Below are 27,335 nucleotides of genomic sequence, written 5' to 3' on the forward strand. Positions count from 1 at the left end.
AAAAAGCGCGGCCAGCACACGCTTGTCTGGATAATAATAATATGTCTGCGGTGTGGACGTTTTTCAATGTTTCTGAGAAAAACCCACGCATAGCGATTTGCAAAAATTGCAATGCCTTGATTTTAATGAAGTTAGTACACAGCCATAGCCATAAATGCAATGGTACTAGGGTTGCCGCGGTGTGGACATTTTCACACCGAGTAATACACTCGTGTCAACACCGGTATTACGAGTATAAACGGTATAAACTTTGAAACTAGGTCAACCGCCATCTTCTCCGTCAACTCTCCTCTCACACTCGGTGACAGCGTCTGGCAGCACGCCAATTCTCGGTGACAGCGTCTTAAAACATTCTATATATAATAGTATAATATAATTTTGTATATAATACCACGGCCAAAAGCTCTGTGCGCCTCCGGATGGCCGTAGCGCGGGGAGCTCTCGTAGGGATTGGGCTTCGCGGGGTTTGTTTACCGGCGTTGCTATGGTTATCGGTCTTGCGCGTTCCAACGCTTTATTAGGTAGCCTATCTATTGGGTTTGTATCTATATTTTTTTTTATGAGAAGAAACATCAAAAATAAAACACTGCAAAGACAAACTGCCAAACTTTATTTTTTTAATAAAATAGGCCTAAAGATGACGCCGAATTATTTCTTATTACTGGAAAAAAATAACACAAAATAACTCGGTGTTGGCCTCAACACCGGTAATACTGTATACCGCGGCAACCCTAAATGGTACTAATAATTGGCATAATAATTTCTTTCGGTGTTTCGGTTTTCGGTTTTCGGCCTTGGTTTCCTCATTTTCGGTATTCGGTTTCGGCCAAGAATTTTCATTTCGGTGCATCCGTAGTATTGCTGAATACGTTTGCCAAGTGCGATGATATGAACATTTCTGAAGGGGTTGTTTTATAAATCGAATAACCTCTTTATAACTCCTCTACTGTTCTGGTTGAACCTCTAAATGCTTTAACTGAACAAATCCACGTCAACACTCCCAACAGATTGATCATGTTCTGTGTGAGGGTTAGTTGCTCCTCCCCATACAGGTCAGTAGCTCCGCCCCCCCCCTATTGGGGGTTAATTCTCTGGCTTTAATTGAACCAAAGCTGAATATGACTGGCACAAGCCCAAGCCACCATGACCTCAAATCAGACACAGCATTCAAATCCAGAACGTTCTCCATCACATGATGGTCTTAAGACCGAAAGGCAACTAGCCAATTGAATCCGGGGCCCAAAAATACAGACAGACAAGCAGCCGGCCACACAGAGACCTAACCAAGCAGGGCACCATCCCCTCTAGGTAGATAAGCCCTCACACCCCATTGCTACATTCAATGTTTTCATTTGCTGCATGAATCTAACTGAACACTATAAACACAAAATGCCGTAATCAGGTAGCTTAAAAACAACCACTTCTCTAAGAATAGTTTCACCCCGTCCAGCAGCCAGGGAGATGTTATTAAACACAAGCAAATGAAGACCCTGTACATGTGTACCTGGGATAGAAAAAAAACCTCACAATACCTCAGTTGAACTCCAGATACAACAGGCTCTGGGCCAAAGTTAACGTTGCGCTGAATTAAGGAAAAACGATTAACATTTAGGACTAAGAGCTAAGAGCCTTAACAGCACAGACCAAGGGAAACTCCATTTTATCAAGGATGGTGCAGGAATGATAGCCTGGATAGCACCGCCCATTTTTCCGGCGAATTGGGTTCGCCCTGCACAAGGGTCTGGATAAGAACAATACATTTCTTTCTGCTTTCGATACGTTTTTGCTGGACCCATCACCAAGCTTGCTTTTCCCCTTGGCGCACTATTGGCTGGTTTAACACAATGAAGACAGGGAAGCGACGGCAAGCAGCCAATCGCGTACAGAGTCAGTTGAACTAGGCCCGTTGATCACGCCCCTTGTGCTGAAGAAAATGACGGCAGCCTCCCCAGACCAACGTGCAATCTATGATTGGCTTGGTCTGGTAATAGCCAGGCTACTGGAATGATTCAACTCAACATATTGTTGATTGCCGATAATCGCAAAACATTATGACCAATACTATGGTGGATTGTTGCGTTACGTTAAATATATTCAATCTATCTTCAACATTTAAGGTGTTGTGGCAAAGTGGCAAAGAAATCTTTAAAATAGCTTTTTTATGAATCTGCAATTATTTTTAAGCAAGAAACCCTCAAATAGACGAGTGTATTTGTTCATAGCAAATGTTAGCAATCTGTCTAACATGGCTATACTGTCTAACCAGACTCTCTGGTCCCTGAAGAAAAAGGACTTAAATAAAAAGATGACTTGTTTATTACTTGCTTTTCTACCTTGGGCTGTCCCGTGACATCATACCTCACAGGATTCATGACCAAGGGGCCATATCGAGTTACTTTAGAACCAGCCAATCAAAACATTGAGGCGCAAAGGTGATTGACATCCTTTAGAGAGCTGCTGCAATAAAGGAAAAGGGCCCCGTTCTCCATAGGAAGACCTGATGGTCGAACACGACCGCTCTTTCTCCTCCCTCGTGGTTTAGAGCCCACGAGGACACTGGGGGATATTTACAGAGAGCTTCTCCAAGTAGGCAGCGGTGGAAATGCAATGGAAAATAAAATGAGCCACAATAAAAGAGGATAAGAGTACGAAGGAGAGAGAGCAAGAGAGGGGGTTTGTGGAGACAGTAGGGGAGTGTGTTGGCCGCCTGCCAACTTGACTCCCTGCTCTGCTGAGACTCCCTGCTCTGCTGGGCCCGGTCGTGTTGACTGAAATATGACCGGAGACGCCTTGGAAACCTAAAAACTGAGACTAGGGGGGAAAGCTGCCAGCAGCAGAAGAGTATCCAGAAACCAAACTGAGGTCTGCCACAACCATCTATCTAGTGATGGCCTTTATCTTTCATCCTCATTCCTGTTGTGTAAACGATCCTAACTTACATTACACCCACCATGGCCATAGTTAACATTAGAAGAACCTTCATTAATGTTGCCAGTAAATGTGTATAGCCACTCTATTAGTACTCTTTGATTAATGTTTAAACTTTCTCATGGGACACTTTGCCAGGAGAGGGGGGGAGAAGAGAGAGAGAGCGAGAGCAAGAGCAAGAGCAAGAGTGAGAGCCCTCCCACCATTCCTGCCTCTGCTGTTTACAGCCTGTGATACCGCGACAGCCTCAGTATACTCTACCCTATGGCTTACCCCAACTCATTCCTTCTCCGTTCAGCTCTCCCTCTCCTTCTCCACCCCTCCGTCCAATTATCTACCTCTCTATCTTTGTCCTTCTTCTTCTCTGTGTGTGTGTGTGTGTGTGTGTGTGTGTGTGTGTGTGTGTGTGTGTGTGTGTGTGTGTGTGTGTGTGTGTGTGTGTGTGTGTGTGTGTGTGTGTGTGTGTGTGTGTGTGTGTGTGTGTGTGTGTGTGTGTGTGTGTCTAGGCTTCTGCGAAAAATAATCTGAATTCTTAGTTTGGTGTTGGACACACACAGTCAAACTAATTAGGATTAACTATAGGATTAATTGAAGGCCGTTTTTCTCATGTGGCATTATTCATTAAGTAATTACAAGAATTATTTACCAAAATTGCAGTCATCAAAAAGGCCATATACTGCAAACCAAAAACAACAAGAATCAGGGCTTTCCTCAATGAAATAGTAAGCTATTGAAACATAAATTATATTGAAACATAGTTAATTCACAGGCTTCTTTCTAAAGATGCAGGTTTGTCAGAGACAGTGTGAAAATCCCAAAACGCCCTCCGCCAGTTGTAAATCACGGATTCAGGGTACGTCTTCTTTATTCTCGCTGCCATTTCAAACATGGTTTATCATGTTTCTGAGTCAATGTTTTTATTTTATGACTTGTGATGCCCCTCATGAGGTTGATGACCAATTGTATTTAGTCATTGCACAGCCCTAAATCACCATGGACCAATTGAGTTCGGAGTGGTGTCCCGCAGGGCACAGTGCTGGGCCCACTCCTCTTTATCTTGTATTTAAACGATCTGTTCTCTGTCGTTAAGCACAGCAAAATAAAGGTATTCGCTGATGACTCAAAGCTCCACAAGAGCATCGGCTCCCCTACAGACTGCAAGCTGCTCCAGGAGGATCTCCACGCAGTTGTTCGTTGGGCAACTAACAACAACATGGAGCTAAATGAGTCCAAGTTCCAGCTCCTACAGCACGGGAAGAATCAAGATCTACAGGAGCCGTACAAGCTATCAACAGGACTGGTAATCTCCTCAGACGATGTCGTCAAAGATCTCGGAGTGTTCATTGACAAAGATCTCCGTTGGCGGCAACACATCACCAAAAAAACAGCCGAAGCTGCACGAAAAGCCGGCTGGGTTCTGAGGACGTTCTCAATCAGGGACAAAAGCACGATGCTACTGCTTTTCAAGACCTATGTTCGCTCCATCGTAGAGTACTGCTGTGCTCTCTGGTCACCACATCTGCAGTGCGACGTTATCATGATTGAGTCTATCCAGCGCACTTTCACTGCAAAGATAGCGGGTTGCTTGAATCTCTGGGACGGCCTCAAGCATCTTAACCTCTACTCGCTACAACGCCGCCGTGAAAGATACATGGTCATCCTTGCCTGGAAAATCTACCACGGTGCCATCCCCAACAGCGTCAACCTGGTGTTCCAACACTCGGAGAGGCGAGGAGTAACTTGTGTACGGCCGCTTGGAAGCTCCAAGTATAGCAGCATCAACACAATGAGATTCCACTCGTTCTCAATAACTGCCTCTGCTCTGTACAACGCTGTACCCAAAAATGTCAAGTCAATCCCAACCCTGATCCAGTTCAAGGCAGAACTTGACCGCTTCCTTCAAACCATCCCTGACACTCCCCCTAATCCTGGATACACTGGGGCCAACAGAAATTCTCTGGTGGAGTGGGCTAGCAGCAAAAGTCAACTATAGCTGCTACCAACGGGAAAATGGCGGTGGAGACACTTGATGTCTTGGCCTAGGTGTTCTAACCTGAAACAAACCATAGGTACCCTAGGTACCAGGGTACATTTTAAGCCCTTTCTTCGACAACAGGCCCAGGCAATGGAAAGATCAACTATGTACAATGCATTTCTCTTTATTTCAACCAGGGGTCGCAACTTAAAGCCATGTTTTTTCTCTTCATCAGTATATTACACGTTTGACCTCATTAGTTAGGTAGGCTATGAGCTTATTCAAAAAGGCGCTGGTGTGAAAGGCCTTTTCTTGACTTTTTCAGAACTTCCCCTTATCATTCTGCAAGTCACTGTTGACCTCCACCGGTATACAATGATGCCCAGAAGTACTGCACTGATCAGTAGGTCAAGCTACACGTGTTCTGTTGAAGACATCTTTAAAGATCCCATATCATGCTTTTTTAGGGTAAATACTTGCATTTTGGGGTACTACTAGAATAGGGTTACATGCCTGTATGTTAAAAAATACCCCTTATTATTCTCACACTGTTCATGTCTGCAAAAACTATTTTAGCGTCCTTCAAAAATGCTCCTGTGATTGGTCAGCATGCCCATTCTGTTGCGATTGGTCGGCAAATTCACACTTAACCCGAAATTGTACAAGTTGTAAACATTGCGGGTAGCCGGGAGGCTGGACTTCTGCATTTCAGTACTGCCCACTTCACATTCAGACGTCACACTGTTATGGAAGTTTGAGCACAAATTAGCTGTTTAACACACTTATTGAGGGGCGTTCTCCGTTTCTCGCCCTGGCTAGGACTTTGATTCTAGCTTATTAGACGTGAAAGATGTATACATACAGCATATATCAGTATATAGCAAAGGGAAAGGTAGAAAAGCAGGATATCACCCCTTTAAGACCCCTTTAAGCAGCAATTGAGCGAGAGAGAGAGAGAGCAGAGCACCTCAACCTTGGCACTGAATAGAGAGCGGTGAGGCAATCGATGGGCTATTGAGCAGGTGCCTGGCTGCCCAATGATGCTCATCTAGTATTAGTGAGAGGATAAAGTAAGCGCACACATACACTCAAAGAACCACCCACTCACCCACACAAAAACACACAAACTCAGGAATATGCATTCACACACATCTGCATACACATTCAAATACACAATTGCACGTATTGAGTTTCGATTCTCTTCTTTGTTTTTAAAGAGAACATCGGCATTTCCTCTTTCACACGTGTGTCTCCTGTCACGTCTTACAGAGGACACAGGCGCTCACATGCACACATTGCCAAGTAAAACTCATTTTGTGTTTTTTTCATGAAGCTCGGGCAAACATTTCATTTGAAAAAAATGAAAACCATTGGGAGGGTTTACATGTTTTAAATCAGTCCTCTCATCACGATTTGAAAATGCTTGTGAGTTCAGGATGCTAAGAGAGAATCTGTTGCAGAAGTATCGTCAGGTCAGATGCTCAGACGTGAGCCAGTGGGCAACACATATAAAGCCAGCAGGGTGTCATAGCAAATTGGGTTGAAACATTGCTGCCTATTGTTTTTAAATGTTTGTTCAAACATATTTTTGTGAACAGATTGTGGAAAGATACACAACTGTTTCAGAATCCACAGGGCCCATGTGCTTATTACAGAAGGGATTCTATAGCAGCCCAGCACCAAATCAAGCACAAACCAGAGCTCACACACACACACACACACACACACACACACACACACACACACACACACACACACACACACACACACACACACACACACACACACACACACACACACACACACACACACACACACACGTTGCCTTCTGTTTTCTTACTCTATGTGAACAAGGCCAAACCGACTCTAATTCTCTCTCTCTCTCTCTCTCTCTCTCACTCTTTTTTTTTTTTGAGGAAGCAGCAGGGCCCGGAGGGGTCAAAGGTAAGACACTGTGGGAAAGCCAGGGTCCCGTAGCGTGAAACTGTCACCCTTGTGACGAACCGGTCCCCAGCATAAACAAGCAGGTCCTGCATTGGCCCCGGGACAATGCCCAAGAGAGGGCTCTAACAATACACCACACAAACACTCATACTTACACACACACTAACACACAAACACAACCCTAGACACACACAAGTCTAGACACTCACACAGACTCACACGTACATCCCCCAACACACACACTCATACTTACATACGCAAACCGACTTACACACAAACAACGACCATAGACACACACAACTTTAGACACACACACACACACACCACCGACTGAAATCCAGTCTGAAACAATACCATACAGACGCTGAAACAACTTGGGAGCTGGGCTTGAGCCAGAGCGCAATGGGAACTAGCAACGCAAGGCAACGCTTGAAGCAACATACATCGGCGAGAGAGCTCTACATCACAGCCGACACAGCTAAACCATTGTCTCAGCACATCAAGGGGGTCCACACAACATAGACCAGTTGAACTAAAGCTTTGTGAGAAATTAGGTTTGTTTTACTATAACTACTTTTTGTCCAAGACCAATGGAGGAAACACCGATTTCTAGAGTTGCTTATTAGAAGAAGGATTAAAGCTCTCAGTTGCTAAAGGCTTCCAGTGTTACTCTCGACCAAAGGAGCAAGTACATGGGCTCCATGTAGCTAGCTAGCTAACCTGCTGATTCTTTTGATTAGACCGTATAAAACACAGAATCCACATCTATGGTCAGAACACAGGAAAGAAACTAAAATCTAGCACAGTTACAATCTGTAAATTCATGATATAACAACAAATGACATATTGTATAATCAATACTTTGTCAATTTTATGCATGTATCTGGCCTGTCTATTTAGCACACATCGTTTCTCAACTAAACAACATTTTGAACTAGGCAAAGTTAGAACATTTCATTCACTTTTGTCTTTTCTTTTTTGAGGTGTTCAACTTAACCCTTTACTCTGAATTCAGGCTAAAACTGTTAACACAAGTTAAATGTCTCGTTTGCAAGATGTGCTGATAAGTGATTCCCCTCTTCTCCCCATCGATTCCTCTTAATTCATCGGAAAAAACACACAAACCTTTCCACTTATCCAATCGCTTGCACTTAAAATCAGGGATTTTAAGTGCAACATTTATTCATAACGTCGGATTATAAAACTTTAAATAAGAATAAGTCAAAGTTAGATCAAACTAATAGTGCATATATTTCAGCTTTCTTTAGGCCGTTTCCGTTCAGGATTATTATTTTTATTTTATTATTTATTTGTAATACTCGGGGGGGGCAGCGGGGTGGCCCCCCCTGGCCCCCACATGGCTACGCCCCTGCTGGCCGGCCCTCATCCCTGGTCGTTTCCTAATAGGGCCTAAGGCTGTGAGCTGGACCCGGGCCACAGGCTACCTGATCCGCCCAGACCTCGCAATCTTGCAAGTTCACCGTCATAAACACACACAAACATAGCCACTCACGTAAGAGCCACACACACACACACACACACACACACACACACACACACACACACACACACACACACACACACACACACACACACACACACACACACACACACACACACACACACACACACACACACACAAGCTGAAGAATCAAGCACTGACATATACGCACACACACACACACACACACACACACACACACACACACACACACACACACACACACACACACACACACACACACAGGCACACACACACTGGATCCATGCCCAGTGACCGGGGCAAACATGAAAAAAATATGCCAAGCATTCCCACCCTGCCTTCTTCAGCCCAGCATGGAAAATTCCTGTCCCACTGCAAGAGTCAAAACTGGAGGCAAAAGAATGGTGCATAGCGTACTCATGTGGACATCAACAAAACTGCAACCACAATTAGATCTTTTAGCTATTGAAATGAGCGGATTAGTATACGGTTTAGGTTTGCAGAAATGCTCTCATGCAGTCCTGCTGTTCATTGGGCATGAAGGGGATCCTTTATTGCTCGTTTGCATCAGATGATTCTCGTCGAGCATGACACCTAGCACAGATGAAAGGAACGTTTTCTAGCATTCATCGTCCAAAAGGAGCTGAGCCCAAGGTTAAATCGTACATCATAGGAGAAGAAGACTATGATTAAATGTAATTTATTTGACTTAATCACTTTAAGTATAAAGCTGGATGTTGAAACGTTCAGAGAATATTAGGACTAAAAGGGTCAAATAAAGTAGACACTTCCTTTGATGCTCTTATCAGCGGTGTGATTCATCTTAGTCTTCTGGTTGGATTATATACCTTATTTGGTTTATCTTTTACTTGTTGATCGTCGTAAATGACTGCATCTGTGTTGACAATGAAAAGATGATGTGGAATTATTTTCATTTGGCTCGAAACAACACCAAATGGCCATTCATGTCTTATTTTCTGAACAATCTGCCGAACAATGGATCGCCCTCTTCCCAAATCTTTAATACAATCAGCTTGAATGCCAAAGCCTCCGTGAGTGAGTGAGTGAGTGAGTGAGTGAGTGAGTGAGTGAGTGAGTGAGTGAGTGAGTGAGTGAGTGAGTGAGTGAGTGAGTGAGTGAGTGAGTGAGTGAGTGAGTGAATAAGAGTAAGAGTCTGTCTCTGTGTGTGTGTGTGTGTGTGTGTGTGTGTGTGTGATCTCAGCTCAGGTCTTGACAGCATGAGAGATGTGAGATGGTCTCAACACGACTACTGAACTCTGATCTGACCATGTGGAATCAGGGGAGTGAGGGGTTACTTGATCTCACTCCCTAAATAAAGAACTCAAATACCCACGAAGTTATCATCTTCAATCCAGCATTGGTGAAAAGCTATCGCACTCTCCCCTGGTCCGAGCTGGGAGATTGAGGCCCCCAGGGGCTGTTGGTTGTGGCGGTGATGGTGCTTCTTCATTGAAGACTGCTGTGCAACTACAGGAGGAGATGGCAGGCACTTCTTAACCCTCCCCTCCCCCCCTCTGGCTCCCTCCCTCCCTCCCCCCCCCCCCCCCCCGCCTTCTGAAGATGATTCTTCTTCTCTTGTTTCCATACTCACACACGCTGCTGCCCTCCCACACCCCCCCCCCCCCATCCCCCCAAACACATATTGAAGGTGTACAACTGCCCCCCCCTCCCGGCAACCATGACACCCTGCTCCCCCACTAGGATTATAATAATGATGATGGATTGAATTCATATAGCGCTTTTCTAGACACTCAAAGACACTTACGAGCTTACGCTAGACGCTTGGAGTGTCTAGCGCTTACGCTAGACACTCCATTATACAGGGTGTTAGATCGCCTCTGGGGCTAATAGTTGGCATGAAATAAATGTTGGTCGAAAGCAGGAGGGTTGCAGGTATATGTTAAGTGTGTGTGTGTGTGTGTGTGTGTGTGTGTGTGTGTGTGTGTGTGTGTGTGTGTGTGTGTGTGTGTGTGTGTGTGTGTGTGTGTGTTTATTTGTGTGTGTGTGTGTGTGTGAATAGAGTGCAGGATATCCCTTATCTAAGTCTTTAGATACGCTTCCCAAATGGATTGACAGTGACCTGATTCCACGCTTCCAGCGATGGATGCGCCCCCCCTCCCCCTCTTCAGCAGACAGCTAAACCACCAGGCGGCCCCTGGACAGAGGCCCCACAACGGGGTCCAGGGGTGGGCTCTGTCTGGCTGCCTTCCACTAGCCATCGGTGGCGGCTAAACCAGCGTGTCTATTGTCTGGATGCCACGATTACCATTGGTTTGGTTTTCTGTATTATCTTCAGACAGTATTGCAGAGGAGGTGGTGAGGGCCATTTGCACACCACTCCGGATCCACCCAGGGAACCAGTCCCTGTGATCAGCCAAATGATTAGAACCACCAGGTCAATCCATCTTGGAGAAAGCCAGCTTTCAAAGGGTTACAGTAGTTTGCCGCTTACTGGACCTTAATGATTGCATCACAATGCAATGCCCTTAGTTTTCTCATCAAGCTCCTTCTTCACTGGGATTAGATGAGCCGCAGTTATAATCCTATTGCCGCCGTCTCAATGCTGTAATCAACCTAAATAATAATCAACCTGATTGGTCAAGAAGACCCAGTAGTCAAATCACGGTACAGCAGCTAAATACTGGTGTGTCATTTTACGCAGAGTCATCGGAGAGCTTGGATATTTCTTCAAGGGGCCCCCCACCCTAACCCCTCACTAGGGCCCCCCCACCCTGAGCCCTCACTAGGGGAGCCCCACCCTGACACCTCACTAGGGGCCCATTGCCATGCTGAGCCGACAGCAGCTGGAAATCCAGTCTTTTATTTCCCCTCTGTATCACGGGCCTGTGCGCACAGTAACACCTCGCTGTGCCGTTACTGGGCCAAAGGTCGCCTGCTGCTGCCACCGCCACAGACACCCCACAACTCTGGGACAGCAAGCAGAAAACCCTACAATGCAGTGAATGATCCCTACCCAGCCTATTCTCTCTGTCAAGACACCTGCCTTTAGGAGGAGCCGGCGATCGAACTAGTATCCTTCCGGTTGACTGGTAAAAGGAAGGTTGCGAATGCGACCCCCGGCTCCTCCTAGCTGAATGTCGAGGTGTCCCTGAGCGAGACGCCTCGCCTTAACTGCTCCTGAAGAGATGGCAAAATCCACTGAATGTAAATGTAAATGCAAACACTTGCTATTTTCACTAGCGTAACCATGGACTGCCCTGTATGCATCGACTGCCTCCTGCTAGTATCTCTGCCTTCCAAATTCTCAATGTGCTTCATGAAATATACATGTTGTGCTCTGTCTCTGGATCCACACCGAACACAAGGGAACTGCTCAAGGCCAGGGCCATGGTGAGCACTGCCTGAGAAAAGGGTTGCTTTATTTAAGTTTTCACCAGAATGCCTACTAGCATCAGTCACACTGGATTTTATGAATAATATAATTTAGATTTCCAGCCAACTTTACTTTATTTGTAGAAAGTGTTGAAGACTTATCTTGAGCAAGACTTCCACTGTTAAATTCAACAAAAAATACATTGCACTTCAAAACATTACATTACACGCCAATCAGGTAACCGTAATTGAATGCAGCTGTGTTTGTTTACGGATGTTTGTTGTTAACTGAAATCCTCCCTTTTATTGTATGCATTGCACAAATCTCCCCTTTATCTAGCTCTGAACTTGTGGTTTTATTTAAACCACTAATAACGTCATGAGTTCTGGGGGTTGAAGTTAATCGTAGGAACACAGGAGTTGTATTGTTGTTAAACGCTATAGCGTTCATTGATTTAGCCTACTGCCCACTGTCAGCATCAGAGGAAGACGTCGGAGCGATCCATCCTGAAGACACCAAGCTGATGAATCCTTCAGGTACGGCATTCCACTGGCCCCGACCAACCGAACTGAGCGGGTAACCTTAGCAGCCCTTCAGAGAAGTTGTGATCAGCCTATTGGACCAGCGTATGTACCCTGCATGAAGAGACTAGCCTGATCTATTCAGATGTATTTATTATGCAAGTTAACGTTGCAGGATTATATAATGGTGTATTTATACCCCTCACAAAGACACACATTTCTCTCTCCAGTCCAGCCGTCCAATACTGGGGTCCTTTCATCAGCCTTGGGAATCGGGTGGCCAGAGAGAGTGCCCGGCCATATACAGTCTGCCCACCCTATTGGCAGCTCCAGAACAAATGTGAGCCATTGTTTCCCTCGATGTGCATGTGCGTGCGTGCGTGCGTGCGTGCGCGCGTGCGTGCGTGCGTGCGTGCGTGCGTGCGTGCGTGCGTGCGTGCGTGCCAGGGAGCACTTGAACGAGCACCAAAGCACAGAGTGCCGCAGCGCCTACCTCCTGCTCCGGCTCCAATATGCATTCAGTCAGCAGCCTTCAGTATGCATGACCCACGGCCCTTCACCAGCACTACCTTTGGCTCGTGTTTACCGGGCGTCGGTCAACAGGACTGCATGGTTAATCGGTTTTGACCCCGCGGAGTTTCACCTCGCCAGAGCCTCGCAGCGGAGAGCTTGTGGGAACATGACCCCCTCCCCGCATGACCCTTTACTCACCATGTAACCCTATTTTAAGCCCCCCCCCCCCCCCCCCCCCCCCCCCCCTTGACCTTTGACTCCCTGGACCTGCAGCGGCGCAGGAAAGACAACAGAGGCAGAATACCAAGTGGACAAAGACAGCATCAGAACAACTGCAGAGGTTGACATCTCAGTATCCCGAGTTTTCAACCACCAACTTGACAAGCAAGAAGATCAAAAAGGCCTTTCCATCCAAGGCATATATATACATATATATATACACATATATATATATATATATATATATATATTTATATATATATATATATATATATATATATATATATATATATAAAGAATGGACCAATAGCCTTGCGTGTGTGTGTGTGTGTGTGTGTGTAAATAGGGTAAGCAGGGACAGTCTGGGCATTCAAGGATATTATGTTAAATCTGTAGATCTGCGCGAATTGGTGATCTGTCTGATCCCATGCCCTGCAGCCCACCCTCTAAACGAGAGAGTGAGAGTGAGAGAGTGAGAGTGAGAGTGAGAGTGAGAGTGAGAGTGAGAGTGAGAGTGAGAGTGAGAGAGAGAGAGAGAGAGAGAGAGTGTGAGTGAGTGAGTGAGTGAGTGAGTGAGTGAGTGAGTGAGTGAGTGAGTGAGTGAGTGAGTGAGTGAGTGAGTGAGTGAGTGAGTGAGTGAGACAGAGAGATGGGTTTACTTTGTTGATAGGGAGGTGCTTCCGTGTGCATCTGTGGGACCAAACACAATGTGCTGCTACACTGTGGTCATGAATTTAAACCTTTAGCAGAACTCTGAGGCTCTAATGACGTGTGTGTGTGTGTGTGTGTGTGTGTGTGTGTGTGTGTGTGTGTGTGTGTGTGTGTGTGTGTGTGTGTGTGTGTGTGTGTGTGTGTGTGTGTGTGTGTGTGTGTGTGTGTGTGAACCAATGTACTTTAAACCACATAACATCAGCATGACAAAGGTAACATTATGTTACCATGGTACGAGTGTAGAATGATTAATAAACTATGCTGTTTACATTCTGACGTACACACATAATACATAGTGTCGTATAATCTGGTAAATTGACATTTGAAGAATTCATTTCCGAAATTGTGAGCGTATGTCTGCAAGGGTGGGACCTAGTACATTTACATTGAAGGAATTTTGCTGACGCTTTAATCCAAAGCGATTTACAACCATTCATACACACATCGACAAACCGACGGCGGAGTCGACCACGCAGGGCGACAGGCAGCTTGTTAGAAGCAGTCAGGGTGAGTCGCTTGCTCAGGGACAACTAGGAGGAGGAGCCGGGGATCAAACTAGCAACCTTCCGGTTACCAACCAACCCACTCTCCCTCCTGAGCTACTGCCACCCCTCATAAGCCGTTCATTTTGTGAAATAAATAATGTCCAGGAAGGGTTTGGATCACAGGTCCCAGATTTTACGTCTTTACTTCTCACTGGCGGGATATAGCACCTTACCTGGACGGTCTGCAGGAGCCAACCACATCTCTCTCGGATGTCCTGGAAGGGGCAGCGCTTGGACAGCATGAGGAGGTGGGCCAGGATGCCGTTGAGGACTCTGCAGGGTGGCCCCGGTGAGGCAGGGGACCGGGGTTGGGATGCTGGAGCGTGCCCGATGGCCTCCACAATCCTCATCAGCTCCTGCTGGATGGTCTCCATGGCGGAGTCCCGGGAGCCCGCGTCACGGCTGCTGAGCCCGTCCCAACGGCCCAGTGCGTCCTGGTCCACGACATCCATGTCCGAGGGCTCTGATGCTTTGTGTGCGTTTCTTTCAGCAGGAGACTGAAACAAAAACAACAAAGCTTACATCAATGGTTTAATTTACAACACGGTTACTGCTCACTGAGGCTGTGCATATAAAAATAATACATAAAATGTGCTCGACTGTCAAAGCATTATGAACAACACGTACAAAAACCAGAGCATGTTCACTGTAGAGTAGACCTAAAGCCAGTTTTGCGGTTTCACAAGCTCATTCTATTGAAATGAAGACACGTTCCTTACCAACATGCATTGACAGAAGATAACGGTTAGGTGAACAGCCAAAATCATTCACCAAAGTGTGACAAACAGTCCATTCAATCTTTCCCTGTCTGCTTCTTTTTATTTTATTGTGATGAAGACATTGTTGTACCAATGCTCATAACACAATGATAGCAGATAACTATATAGTTTCAGCTAGAGTGCACCAAGTGCCATCACCCATTACTTACTTTATTCACATTATTTGGAGCTGGTCTCCGTTCCAGCGACTTCTTCCTTCGGATCTGACCGCTCGTCCCAGTGTGAAAAAAAAGAGAGGAGGCTGCAACTTGATTGACGTCTGAAGGGTCCAACCACCAGACTTGCCAAACGTGACAGGGTTGTTCTGTGCGAACGTCGACCAAAAGCTATTTAGTGGGCGTATCCACTGCTGCAACCCTCCGCAACGCTTATTCATGGGAATTTGATTCCCTCGCACATCACTCTGCATTCGTCGGCTACGAATGAGAAACCTCGTGGACTACATCTCCCGGCATGCTCTGCATCGCCCTTCACTTGTTTACCCCGCTCGGAACCAGAGGAGAAATGACCGACGGCAGACAGAGAGACGGCCGATCCATAAGAACTGACACAAAATAAAAATAAATAACTAATAATGTAATAATAATAATAATAATAATAATAATCATAATAGTAAACATTTGTTTGAAATATACATATTTGTAGATACGTTGTATGTGTTTATTTCAGAATAAACCCCATTCTGTTCTTTAGATTGGGCTGAATTTAAAGAAAAATATTATGAAAAAAATATCATTAATAAACATTAATTCAAAATGTACTTTGCAAGGCTAAAATATAAAATACTACTGATGGAAAGACGCTTTGTTTTGGTCTAAAGATGCGCTGATTGATCAATATGTGGCCAATGATGTGAGGGTGACACACGTGTCGAATTAATAGGCGTGTTTAAAGGCGCGTTCATGGTCTTGGTGAAACGAGACGACTCGCCGGTGATAACGCAAACGCTTACGCGTGTTCCCGCATTGACCTTTCGTGTGCACTGCGTTGGGAATCTAAAAGTTCTTCACAGCAGGTTTAAAAAAGAAAAAAAAAGATCTGAACTAAACAAAACTTAGTATGATCACTACATGTTCGAACGTCTTTATTTCATTGTAGCCTATCACCTACTATCCTTTTGCTTTTATTTATGAGAAGCACATTGTATTGCCACTGTATGGAAGGCTACACTTGCCCTTATCTACGTTCAAAACTGAGCAAAGTCGATGCCAACAGACGGTTACAACGTCAATCAATAGTAAAGTATGTGATATGATGGTTGATTCTTTTATATTGAGTAAAACGTTCATGTTCCGCCCTGTTCAGGCGCGTCACTAGTAAACCAAACATCACCAACTGGGCAACTCTGTTATCAGTTGCTGAACCGAAGTGGAATGATAAGAGCGTCGTTAACGAGAACTCTCCGACGTCGCGGAAATGTTTTCCCCATAATTCCAAGCGATGTGAACGCGAACTATTAAATATGTTTCAAATAAATGTGGACTTAAGATACTCCCCTCAACATATCAAAACGTTGCCCTGGTTGGTTGGTCGGAATTACCACGTGGAATTATCCATGTGAGAAATGTCATAACTCTTTTAAAAGAGGCGTGCCAGCTCCCAAACTATGCTTGTTCTTGACGGCGGCTTTTCGTGTTGTCCTGCTTACTACAGTGAGGATTTCAGTACGCCCTAACTATGAATCCCCCGGCCCTCCCTTGTCCGTTCAATTTGGGAACATGTGTGGTTTAATTTAGCTTGTTTTGTATAAGTTAATCAATTAGGCCTAATTAAGGGCGCTGTCACACCAAATTTGTACCTGGTGCCAAATTTGTACAGGGTACGTGATCAGTTGTCCGTTGCCAGGCAACCGACAACAGAATACGTAAGTTAAATGTTAAGCATTTTATTTATTTTTTTAATACTCGGGGGGCCAGCGGGCTGGCCAACCTCTGCCAGGGGGGGCAACGGCCCCCCTGGCAACTGAACGGTACCCTCGCTGAACGGTACCCTCGCTGTTAGCATTTGAGAGCGTCACAAAAACGGCTATTTTGTGACGCTCTCAAATGCTAACAGCGAGGGTACCGTTCAGTTGCATGCAACCCGGCCAACCACAGACAGAATAGGGCCATCAGCATGGCCATGATAGGATTCGTAAATTCGCGAACGGGAACGCTGTTGTTATGGAACAGGACGAGGGGACCCAAACGCTTGACACAGGGAGGCAGAGACGGAGTGAAAGGAAGTAGGGTTTATTGGGACAAGGAGTAAACGACAAGCCGGGGCTAGGCAAGCAGTAGTCAGGCAGTCGAGGGTTCGGTAACAAACAAACAAACAAACAAACAAACAAACAGGCAGGCAGGCCACTGTCACTGAAGCTTCGAGTAATGAACCCATTTTCGAAACATTGGCTCAACTGGTTCAATGCTTCATAAAAGCTTAATTTGCCCATCACAGGTTCGGCTACAGGTAGGCAGAGGACGGACTGAGAACTAGAGGAGAGGGAACAGGGTTACGAGGGGAGCAGGGAAAATTAGCAGATCTTTGCAAAGTGCTGGTAGGACCGATACGAACTGAGGCCCCGTTTACACGAAGGGAAAACGCAGATATTTTCACACGGTTTGGCCTCTCATTTACACGAAAACGCCGTTTTTGTCACAGAAAACGATAATTTCTAAAAACTCCGGCCAAAGTGGAGATTTCTGAAAACGCCGGTTACGTGTTGTCGTGTCAACGGGTAGAAACGGGGTTTTAGGTTCTGAAATGTCACAGTATGCGCCAGGAAATGCTTAACGTCATATGAGCGCCCTATGTTTACAGTTTGTTACAGGAAGACGCTCGTGTTATTCGTTGTTGTTGATTCTGAGGATTCTGATTGGCTTGCATGGCTTTATCCTTCTCCCTACACTGCCGCCCATAGGTTTGGCATAGTTATAATGTCCCAACGGCGTATTTATCCGTTTTGATGTAAACGACAACTTTTTTGAAAACGATGTCGTGTGCACAATGTTATTTTTGAAAACGGAGGGGGGGAAATATTAGTTTCTATAAATACCCTGCTACGTATAAACGTGGCCTGAGAGTTGTAAATGACGAACTGGCGCCGGCTGGATGGAGATCCCCGGCTGAAGTTGGGAGTTGAGATTGTAGATTGATGGCAGGTGTGTCGGGAGAACGAGGGCCAGTGGCGTCAAGCGGCCACTAGATGGAGATGTTGGACCGTGTAGCAGGAGGCGGCGTAACAGCTATAAGTGCTCCGAGACCGGAAATGAGAGCGTCATCGCTGAACTCGGTATACTCTCAGAATTCCGAGTAGGCCTGACCAAAAGTTGGCGTGCCTCCGTCAAATGTCGCAAGAAAGCTGGGAGATTTCCCCACTTGCAACTGGGAAGGCTGGTGTCCGAGGCAGCAGGATCACAGCATAAGGTCCGAACCTCCGAAATTCTCGGAAACTCCGAGCGTTTTGAAGGCGGCATAAGTGTTTCTGACTAGTTCCGGCGGATCTTTTCAAGTCTCGTGCATGCATTTATGGACCTATTAAAGAAGGCCATGGAACTATTAAAGAAGAGGCAAAAGCAGGCGATCTGAAATGCAGCCAATCCACCTGACCTGCTTCAAGTGCAAGAGGCCTTGAATTTATCAACGTATAATATACAATATTTATCAATAGCCTATAGCTTCATGATTAATTCATGAAATACATTATTGTTTGTTGTGTACATAATACATTATTGTTTCAATGATTGTGGATGTTGAAGTTCGAGGGGATGATGGAGATCACATTAAATAAGTATTGCTCGTCTTTTAAATAGCTTTCTTTATTTTCAAATTGTACTGTATTATTGCTAGGTATTGAAATGTTGCTGGTTGCTATACCGACTTATACATCTATTGTACACTTGTATTTCTGTTTTTGTTTATATGTTGTAATCAGGTCGTCATTGAAAAGACAATAGCCTTCCCTGAATAAATAAAGTTGAAATAAAACAATGATAAACTGATATGTGGTTTATCATTAATTTATTGTTTATTATATGATTAACAGCCTGCCTTCCAGGGAGGATTGGGTCGAAGTGCGCATGCGGAACCACAGATGGCGAAAGAGGAGGGAAGTTTAAACAGTCCGCACAGCGTAGACTGCTTCCTGCACACAATTGTTCAAACTGCTCCTCAGAGTCAACAATCATCCTCTCGTAGTGAAAACGAAACGTAGTGATAAGACCATAGATCATTATAATTGCGTAAACCTACCAAGGCGAGGCTGTACACAATGGACACTTCCTATGATCGGGTAGGCTTGCAGTTGCACAAAGACAAACACAAACAAAGATCAAACCCAATGTTTTGTGTAACGAACTGATCATTCTCCGGATAATTAAACAAACCTAATCATAGATTTTTGAGGAAACCTGACTGGTTACAACGTTACTGCGTATGTCGATGTTGGAATGTTGTGCGTTCCTAACAACACTGCTGTGCGTTTTTTTTTAAAACGATGCAACCGCACACCCGGTAATAAAATTAATTAATAAATGTATCTAGTACTGTGTAATCTAACTCTAGTCTGCTTCTACTTTCAGAGTTCAGATTCGCCCTCAAAGAACAGTTATATCGGGAGTTATTATCAGCCTCCTGATAGGATACTGCCCAGACCTGAACCCCCTTTGAGCATGAACACACCGGGCCTCTCTCCTGGGCTCTCTCGGACTACTGACGCTGTTAGTAGTAAAGGTGTCGAAACAGATGTTTTGCTTTGTTGCATTTATTCTCCCATGATGCATATGATAATACAGTGATAGCAAATCCCCTAGTGACGTACTTACCCGCTGGTTTGTTCTTGTGGGCCAGCTGTCATTGACGCACTGAAAACGCTTCAGGAGAAGATCAGGCGGCTTGAGTTGGAGAGGAAGAGAGCTGAGAAGAACATCCAGCCTTCCTCCCTGGCGGCGTGTAGCGTCGAGCCCAACGCCACCTCCTCGAAGGGCCCTACTCGGATACCACACACCGCGGCCCCCAAAAACATCAACAAGACCGGTAATTGCTGAGCACTTTGGAAGGATGCTCAATCTCAAATGTTTAATATGAGTTCAGAATGAAAACGTAACTGTGTGTGCGTGTGTTTTAGAGCTAGTCTCACAACTGCAGGCTGCAGAAGCCCGCTGTAGGGGCCTTGAGAAGCAGCTGGACTACATGAGATGGATGATGGAGAAAGCCCAGCAGGACAAGAACACCCTGGCAGAGAAACAGGTGGAAACCAAGCTGGCTTTTCCCCTTGGCCCGCTATTGGCTGGTTTAACACAATGACGACAGTGAAGCGACGGCAAGCAGCCAATCGCGTGCAGAGTCAGTTGAACTAGGGCCGTTGATCACGCCTCTTGTGCTGAAGAAAATGATGGCATCTTTCCCAGACCAACGTGCAATCTATGCTTGCTTGGTCTGGTAATAGCCAGGCTACTGGACTGTAGCATTTGATCCACAGCGGAGCACACCAGGAATTCTTCCCATTAAAAGTCACATTTTAACAGCTTAGGAGAGCCAAATGTCAAGCTTTCCCCTAAATGAAAACAAAGTGTAAACTGTGTTGTATCCAACTGTTAGAGTGTTTAACGCTCTCCTCTGTCAGGCTTCCCTTCAAAGGCAGACGGTGACAGACTGTACAAGCCTCCAGAACCAGCAAGAGAAGCTGGAGAAGCTAGAGAAGGAATGCATCAAACTCAGCCAAACCCAATCTCAAGCATCGGTAACTCGAGCAAGCATGTTTAGCACACAGAAGCTGTTGAACCATGGCAGAAGAATGTGTGCATTTCTTTTGATTACAGGTGGCAAGCAGTGTGTGTCTGTATGTGTGTAATCCGTCTCTTTTCCTCTTCAGAGGAAGATGTTCTTTCTGGAGCAAAGGCTAGTAGCAGAGGAGCATGAGCGCAGGCTGGTGCAGGAGAAGGCAGACGAGGTCAGTCAGTGAGCATGTGCAGTATAAACCACTACATGTTTGTATGTTGTACGTCCTGGCACTTAATGTACGCACTCATATATATGTTGTACGTCCTGGAGCTTAATGTACTAAAAAAGTACTTAATTGTGTAACATCTCATCCTAGCTATCGTTGTTGTATACGGGGTGTAATGGGTTATCCTAGCGATTGTTAGTGCTTTGCACTTGGTTCTATGAACATCCTTACTGTACAGCCAGCGATAAATTGTTGCACCTTCTTCTTACAAATTGCTTTGGATAAATGCGTCTGATAAAAGCCCAAAATGTTAATGTAAATGTACATTCACACCAAGGATCGACCAATATGGATTTTTTTGGGGCCGATACTGATGCAGATATTTTTTCATCAGCCATAGCCAATAACCAATACGCCATACCGATTTTCTTGAGCCGATAATACCCTGGAAATCCAGAGTTCTCGCGAGAGCACAACGAGCAATATACTTGTGTATATTCTGGGCCTCCCCTGGCCCAGAACAATAATCAATCACATTGATGTATCAATATAGGCGCGCCAAAAGCGTTGCTGTTTTACCAACCGGATACGGCAAGAGTCTTATCGATTGGTTAGCTCCACTGGTCTGGATACGACAGCCCTTGTATTCTTCTGATATTTTCAAATGCATGCTCGGTGCGGCCCCTCGAGTTGGGCCATTTTCATTACTCGTTGCCAGACCCTTCAGTTTTCCAGATGTGGGTCTGGATTTCTTAAGCCTCCCTCAATTAACATCATAAAAATGACACAATGATGATAACAAATGTTACAATGTCTCAATTTAAAAAAAATTAACATTTATTGAACTGTCTGTAATTCATGCCGAAGAAAATAAATAAGTCGGCCAATACTGAATAAAAATATCGGCTGATACGATGCACGAAAAAAACGCAATTATCGGCCGATAATATCGGCCAGCCGATATATCGGTCGATCACTAATTCACACGCATGCTTCCAAATTGATGTGTACATTCGCTATGCCAACAGCTACAGCGGGAGATGGACATCAACCTCCGACTGTCCTCCCCACCAAGCCAAGAGCTCAAACCAAAGAAGAAGTCTGGGGTATATTTTCCACAATTAAACGACGTCCATTTATTAATTTGTGATGAAACAGAATTCTTTTTGGGGGACTTCATGGTGATGTTTTCCACTGCAGAGAGCCAGCGCCTCGAAGCCGTCCAGTGAGCCGATGTCGCAGAGCCTCCCGACGGCCAGACGTCTGCCCTTTGTGGCAGGAACTGTGAGTAGACCGCCATGTCGTGGTGAACTCTTGAGTAGACCTCCATGTCGTTGTGACTGTGAGTAGACCTACGTGTCGTGGATCCCCCCCTTCTCCCCTCAGCGCTCACTCAGCGTCTCCTGGTTTTGTCCTGATATCCCATCTTGATATTGATGACGTGCATTTATATGCGTAGGAACTAGTAGGGGTGAGATAAAAGACCAGTAACTGAAAAACTCAGTTTGGACCATAAATAAAGGAAGAAATCCAGCACTTTACCTTTTCAATAATTTTGAATTCATCGTTAGACATATAGGGATGTATCGTTATAGGATGTCTAATAATATATTGATTGTTGCAGAATCGCTGTATCGCGATTTTATCGGTATGGCGGGGCATGAATTGCGTATCGTATCGTGAGGTACCCTGTGATTCCCTAATAGGAAGTGCACAGGGAGGAAGTCGCAGTTGAGTTACACCGAGTGTTTTGCAACCGCCTTTTTTAATAGCATACGTTTATCAATGTAGACTATAACAGCCCTGGGATGAACATTTCTGCCAAACACGTTATAAATCAAATCAATAAAGGCGCTTTATCTATAAAGCGCCTTTCATACAAAATCGCAACACAAGATGCTTAACAATACAATGACAATAAACAAAAATAAAATAAATGAATAATAGGGATGAAGAGAAAGCTGAATTAAAGTATGTTTTAAGGTTTCTTTAAATATGAATATGGTGCCATTGGATATGGTTGCATATTATCATCTTAGATATCATTGTATCAGTCCTAGCGTCGGCGTCATCCCTCCTTTGTTGTATTAGTCCTAGTGTCGCCCTCATCCCTCCCTTGTTGTATCAGTCCTAGCGTAAGCCTCATCCCTCCCTTGTTATATCAGTCCTAGCGTTGCCCTCATCCTCCCTTGCTGTATCAGTCCTAGCGTCGCCCTCATCCCTCCCTTGTTGTATCAGTCCTAGCATCGCCCTCATCCTCCCTTGCTGTATCAGTCCTAGCGTAAGCCTCATCCCTCCCTTGTTGTATCAGTCCTAGCATCGCCCTCATCCTCCCTTGCTGTGTCTGTCTGTCGTAGTCCACCAGCCCGAGCCACTCGGTGAGCGGGAACATGCAGAGTCTGCTGCACATGCTGAAGCACCATCAGCCCCAGCTGTGCAACCACATGCGCTCCCTGCACCAGGCGCGTGGCGGGGCCCGCAGGAGCCTGCGCCGGGCCTTGACCGGGGCCTCGCCGACGCCCGAAACCTCCGGGCCGGGGCGAGCGGCGCAGGACCTTGACTCTCTGTCGGACCTGCTGCTGGCCCTGCAGGATGAGCTGGGACAGATGAGCTTGTGAGTAAAGTTCAGTATTCCTCGTTGTTCTCCGTCTCTTATGGGTGGTTCCTACCAAGCAGGATTAAGGCTGTTAACCAGAGGTTGCTAGTTAGATCCCTCACTCTCGGTCGAGGTGTCCCTGAGCGAGTCGCTTTGGAAAAAAGCGTCAGCAATATCCCCTAAATGTAAATATAATTAATTAATTAATTTTCCCATAGTGAGCACCAGGAGCTGGTGCGTCAGATTGAGAAGGTCCCGGGCCGAGAGACTTCGGAGGAGCTGGAGCCAGAGCTGGAGAGCCTGCTTAAGAAGATGGAGGACAAAGGAGTCCAGATCACCAAGCTCCGCCAGCACCAGCAGACTGTACGCACACATCCTCTATAGCACCAGCAAACTGTCAGACACATCCTCTATAGCACCAGCAGACTGTACGCACACATCCTCTATAGCACCAGCAGACTGTCAGACACATCCTCTATAGCACCAGCACACTGTCAGACACATCCTCTATAGCACCAGCAGACTGTACGCACACATCCTCTATAGCACCAGCAGATTGTCAGACATATCCTGTATAGCACCAGCAGACTGTACGCACACATCCTCTATAGCACCAGCAGACTGTCAGACACATCCTCTATAGCACCAGCAGACTGTCAGACACATCCTCTAGCACCAGCAGACTGTCAGACACATCCTCTATGGCACCAGCAGACTGTACGCACACATCCTCTATAGCACCAGCAGACTGTCAGACACATCCTCTTTAGCACCAGCAGACTGTCAGACACATCCTCTATAGCACCAGCAGACTGTACGCACACATCCTCTATAGCACCAGCAGACTGTACGCACACATTCTCTATAGCACCAGCAGACTGTCAGACACATCCTCTATAGCACCAGCAGACTGTACGCACACATCCTCTATAGCACCAGCAGACTGTCAGACACATCCTCTTTAGCACCAGCAGACTGTCAGACACATCCTCTATAGCACCAGCAGACTGTACGCACACATCCTCTATAGCACCAGCAGACTGTACGCACACATTCTCTATAGCACCAGCAGACTGTCAGACACATCCTCTTTAGCACCAGCAGACTGTCAGACACATCCTCTATAGCACCAGCAGACTGTATTATATGTCATATGTCATTGAGTGTTTCTGTATTTGTTGGGTTCCTTCCAGGTCCGCCTGCTGACCCAGAACAAGGGGCGAGCTGCCGGGGGAGGTTCTAGGGGCTCCAAGGCGAGCGGGGCCAGCAGTCCCCCACAGCCGTCGCCCGTCAGGGAGAGGCGCCCGGGGAGGAGGGGCGGGGCTTCCCAGAGCGGCCTGCACATCCTCAAGGAGACCCAGAGGTTCAGAAACAGCCTGAAGACTGATGATATATCGTGGGAGACATAGGTGTGTGTGTGTGTGTGTGTGCGTGCGTGCAAGGTTTCCTTGCTTTTTGTATAGTTTACAGAATTATTTTTGCTTTGTCTAGAATTATATAAATTAAATCCTGCACACAAAGGTTTAATGACAGGCAGTTATTAATAATGTGTTGAGTGTTTGTGTCGTTACCTCTTTGTCACCTCATGGTGTATAGAAATAAATTCAAATTCTGCTATTTTAACATTTAATGAATTGTTTGTATGACGTCAGCTATTGGTTTCTGCCAATATCATCTTCCTTTTTTCCCCTACGTTAAATTAAAAAAAATCAGCAATGATAACAATATCATTGGGGCCTTAAAAGTCAAATGCATTTCAAAACCTAAACTCAACTACGGTAAGTCTCTGGGGAAAACTCTAGAGGGCAGTGCTGGGCATAATTACTGAAAATATTTAACTTCGATAAGCCCGTCATCAGTAATTGTATTTTAGATTAAGTTTGGGAGAAAGAAGTGTTACAAAACCATTCAAATTAAATTTGATTAAATGTCGTTGCATTATCTATTTCCCGTTTTAGCGGTAGTTTTGAGCCACAAGCCTAGTGGTGGTTTATGCTGTGGAAGGGGATAGGGTCGGGGTCGCTTCCTTTTACTTGCGTTTTATTTTTACTTTGTAACCCATGAGGGACTCGTGATTAAAGAGGAAGTGGCCCCATCCTATCCACTTCGTCAGCAAGACCCACGACGTTAACACTTTAAATCATGGCAAGATATGCAACAAGCTCCATTGAATGGTTTTGTAAACTGTTATTTTCTCACCAGCTTAATCTGAAATACAACTACCGATTCATCCTCATCATCCTCCTCGTCAATCCGTTTATCCGGGGTCGGATCGCTGGGCAGCAGCTCAAGCAGGGGGGCCCAGACTTCTCTTTCCCGGGCCACATTGATCAGCTCCGACGGGGGGATCCCGAGGCGTTCCCAGGCCAGTGTTGACATAATCTCCCCACCTAGTCCTGGGTCTTCCCCGAGGTCTCCTCCCCAATGGTCATGCCTGGAACACTTCCCTAGGGAGGTGTTCAGAGATCCTGCATTGTGAACCCCAGAGGGCATCCTTAGCCGATGACAACTACTGATTTGTTATCTTAATTGTTGGATGGCCTGTGCACATGGTTAGCGCGGCAGAATACTGGTGTCTTGTGGTGAGGGATTTAGTCACATTGGATGACGAGCCATGATTCCAGTGTTTGCTCTCATACCTTCTCTTTGGTCAACATCTTACACCTCTTTGCTGGCTTAAACCAAAATTATATGGCATCCAGTCCACACATTTGCAATGCACCACATTATACCTGGAGATCACTGTTATAAGATTTTGGCTTGGTTTGTTTAATTGTTATCTTCCATTCTGTCTGTTCTTGTATATTTTTTTGCTCACTTGTTGTGTGTGTGTGTGTGTGTGAGAGAGGGAATCCAGGTTTTTTTTCTTCATGTGCCTCTATTAGATTACCAAACATGGCTGGACAGAGAAATTTAGTTAGCTCTGCCAAGCCCCATCCATCCCCTTACACACATAGTATTGAGAGCACGAGGTTATTCTGACCTTTCCAGCTCACTTTATATGAAGTCATTCTGTTTTACCCTCTCCATGGCCATTACTCCCACGATGGTTACATCCCCTACTTTTTGCTTTGTTTTGACCGTTGAAGGTCACCTGAAATCCTATGAAAGTAATGACACATTCAAAGTATGTAATAGACGCACAACCAAAGCGGTGTCTATTTAATTCTCTTTAAGAAAAAGTATTGGGAAGAGACTGACTGCATTTTTTATGTTTATTGATAACAATAAAGCTGTAAAACTAAAGTCACTACTGCACTAGACCGAGGCCAACCATTACAGCTCAAACATACAACAATCACCCCAGCCGTTTGATTGTCAAAACTGTATTGTAGAAACTGTTTGTGGTGTTGAGATAGCCCCCGCCTCTTTCCTGACACTGTCCCGGAAACGTCGCCAGCCTTGAACCTTGGACCTCAGCAAAGAAAAATGAATAAAATAAAGGACAACATGGTCAACAACCCAGAACATTGTTCCTGTGACGATATGTTAAGCAGACGTTTTCTTTCCATTATCAGCTTCTGCTATGTGAGCAGGACTTTCTGTGACACTGGGGATTGACAGTGTATCCTGTTTCAGGCACAACAGCAGTCTGTTGGTCCCTGGGTTTGTCATGTGAACATGGGGGATAGCGTGAGGAAGTATAGCCTGGTTACTCTGCTGATTACCTTGTTGGAGGAACACCCATGCAACAGGTGCATGGGTGTATGCGCACTATTAAGATTGACCTTTGGACCCTTCATAGAAAATACTGTTTGGTCCTGATGTATGTTGAAGAGTTAGTTGCATTTTTCCATGCAATAATAAAATGCTTAAATGGTTAACAAAAAAAGTCAAAGT

The 27,335-nt window shown here is 45.5% G+C and overlaps 2 protein-coding genes across 3 annotated transcripts in view; one reads left to right on the top strand and one right to left on the bottom strand.

Annotated features, from left to right (window-relative positions):
- The window catches only part of sesn1 (sestrin 1), a 62,291-nt gene extending 47,104 nt beyond the window's left edge, over positions 1–15,187 (bottom strand). The window contains exons 1-2 of the mRNA XM_056580811.1: positions 15,123–15,187; positions 14,368–14,691 (exon numbers count right to left, since the gene is read on the bottom strand). Of these exons, the coding sequence (XP_056436786.1) occupies positions 14,368–14,646 (279 nt within the window). The 5' untranslated portion in view covers positions 14,647–14,691; positions 15,123–15,187. The remainder of the gene's footprint in view (positions 1–14,367; positions 14,692–15,122) is intronic.
- Positions 15,188–18,275: 3,088 nt separating this feature from the next.
- On the top strand, positions 18,276–27,302 carry cep57l1 (centrosomal protein 57, like 1). 2 transcript variants are annotated; one of them, XM_056581095.1, is made up of 12 exons: positions 18,276–18,596; positions 18,998–19,243; positions 19,533–19,683; positions 19,801–19,986; positions 20,078–20,199; positions 20,576–20,692; positions 20,825–20,902; positions 21,928–22,005; positions 22,100–22,183; positions 23,257–23,513; positions 23,714–23,858; positions 24,689–27,302. In XM_056581095.1, the coding sequence occupies exons 2-12, from the start codon at positions 19,223–19,225 to the stop codon at positions 24,902–24,904; spliced, it is 1,455 nt and encodes a 484-aa protein (XP_056437070.1). In that variant the 5' UTR covers positions 18,276–18,596; positions 18,998–19,222; the 3' UTR covers positions 24,905–27,302. The 2 variants fall into 2 exon arrangements, with proteins under 2 accessions (XP_056437070.1, XP_056437069.1); XM_056581094.1 differs by lacking the exon at positions 18,276–18,596 and having other exon boundaries at positions 19,004–19,243; positions 24,689–24,904; positions 25,698–27,295.
- The last annotated feature ends 33 nt before the right edge of the window (positions 27,303–27,335 follow it).

Source organism: Gadus chalcogrammus, chromosome 21 (assembly GCF_026213295.1).
Source record: "Gadus chalcogrammus isolate NIFS_2021 chromosome 21, NIFS_Gcha_1.0, whole genome shotgun sequence".
Lineage (NCBI taxonomy): Eukaryota > Metazoa > Chordata > Actinopteri > Gadiformes > Gadidae > Gadus > Gadus chalcogrammus.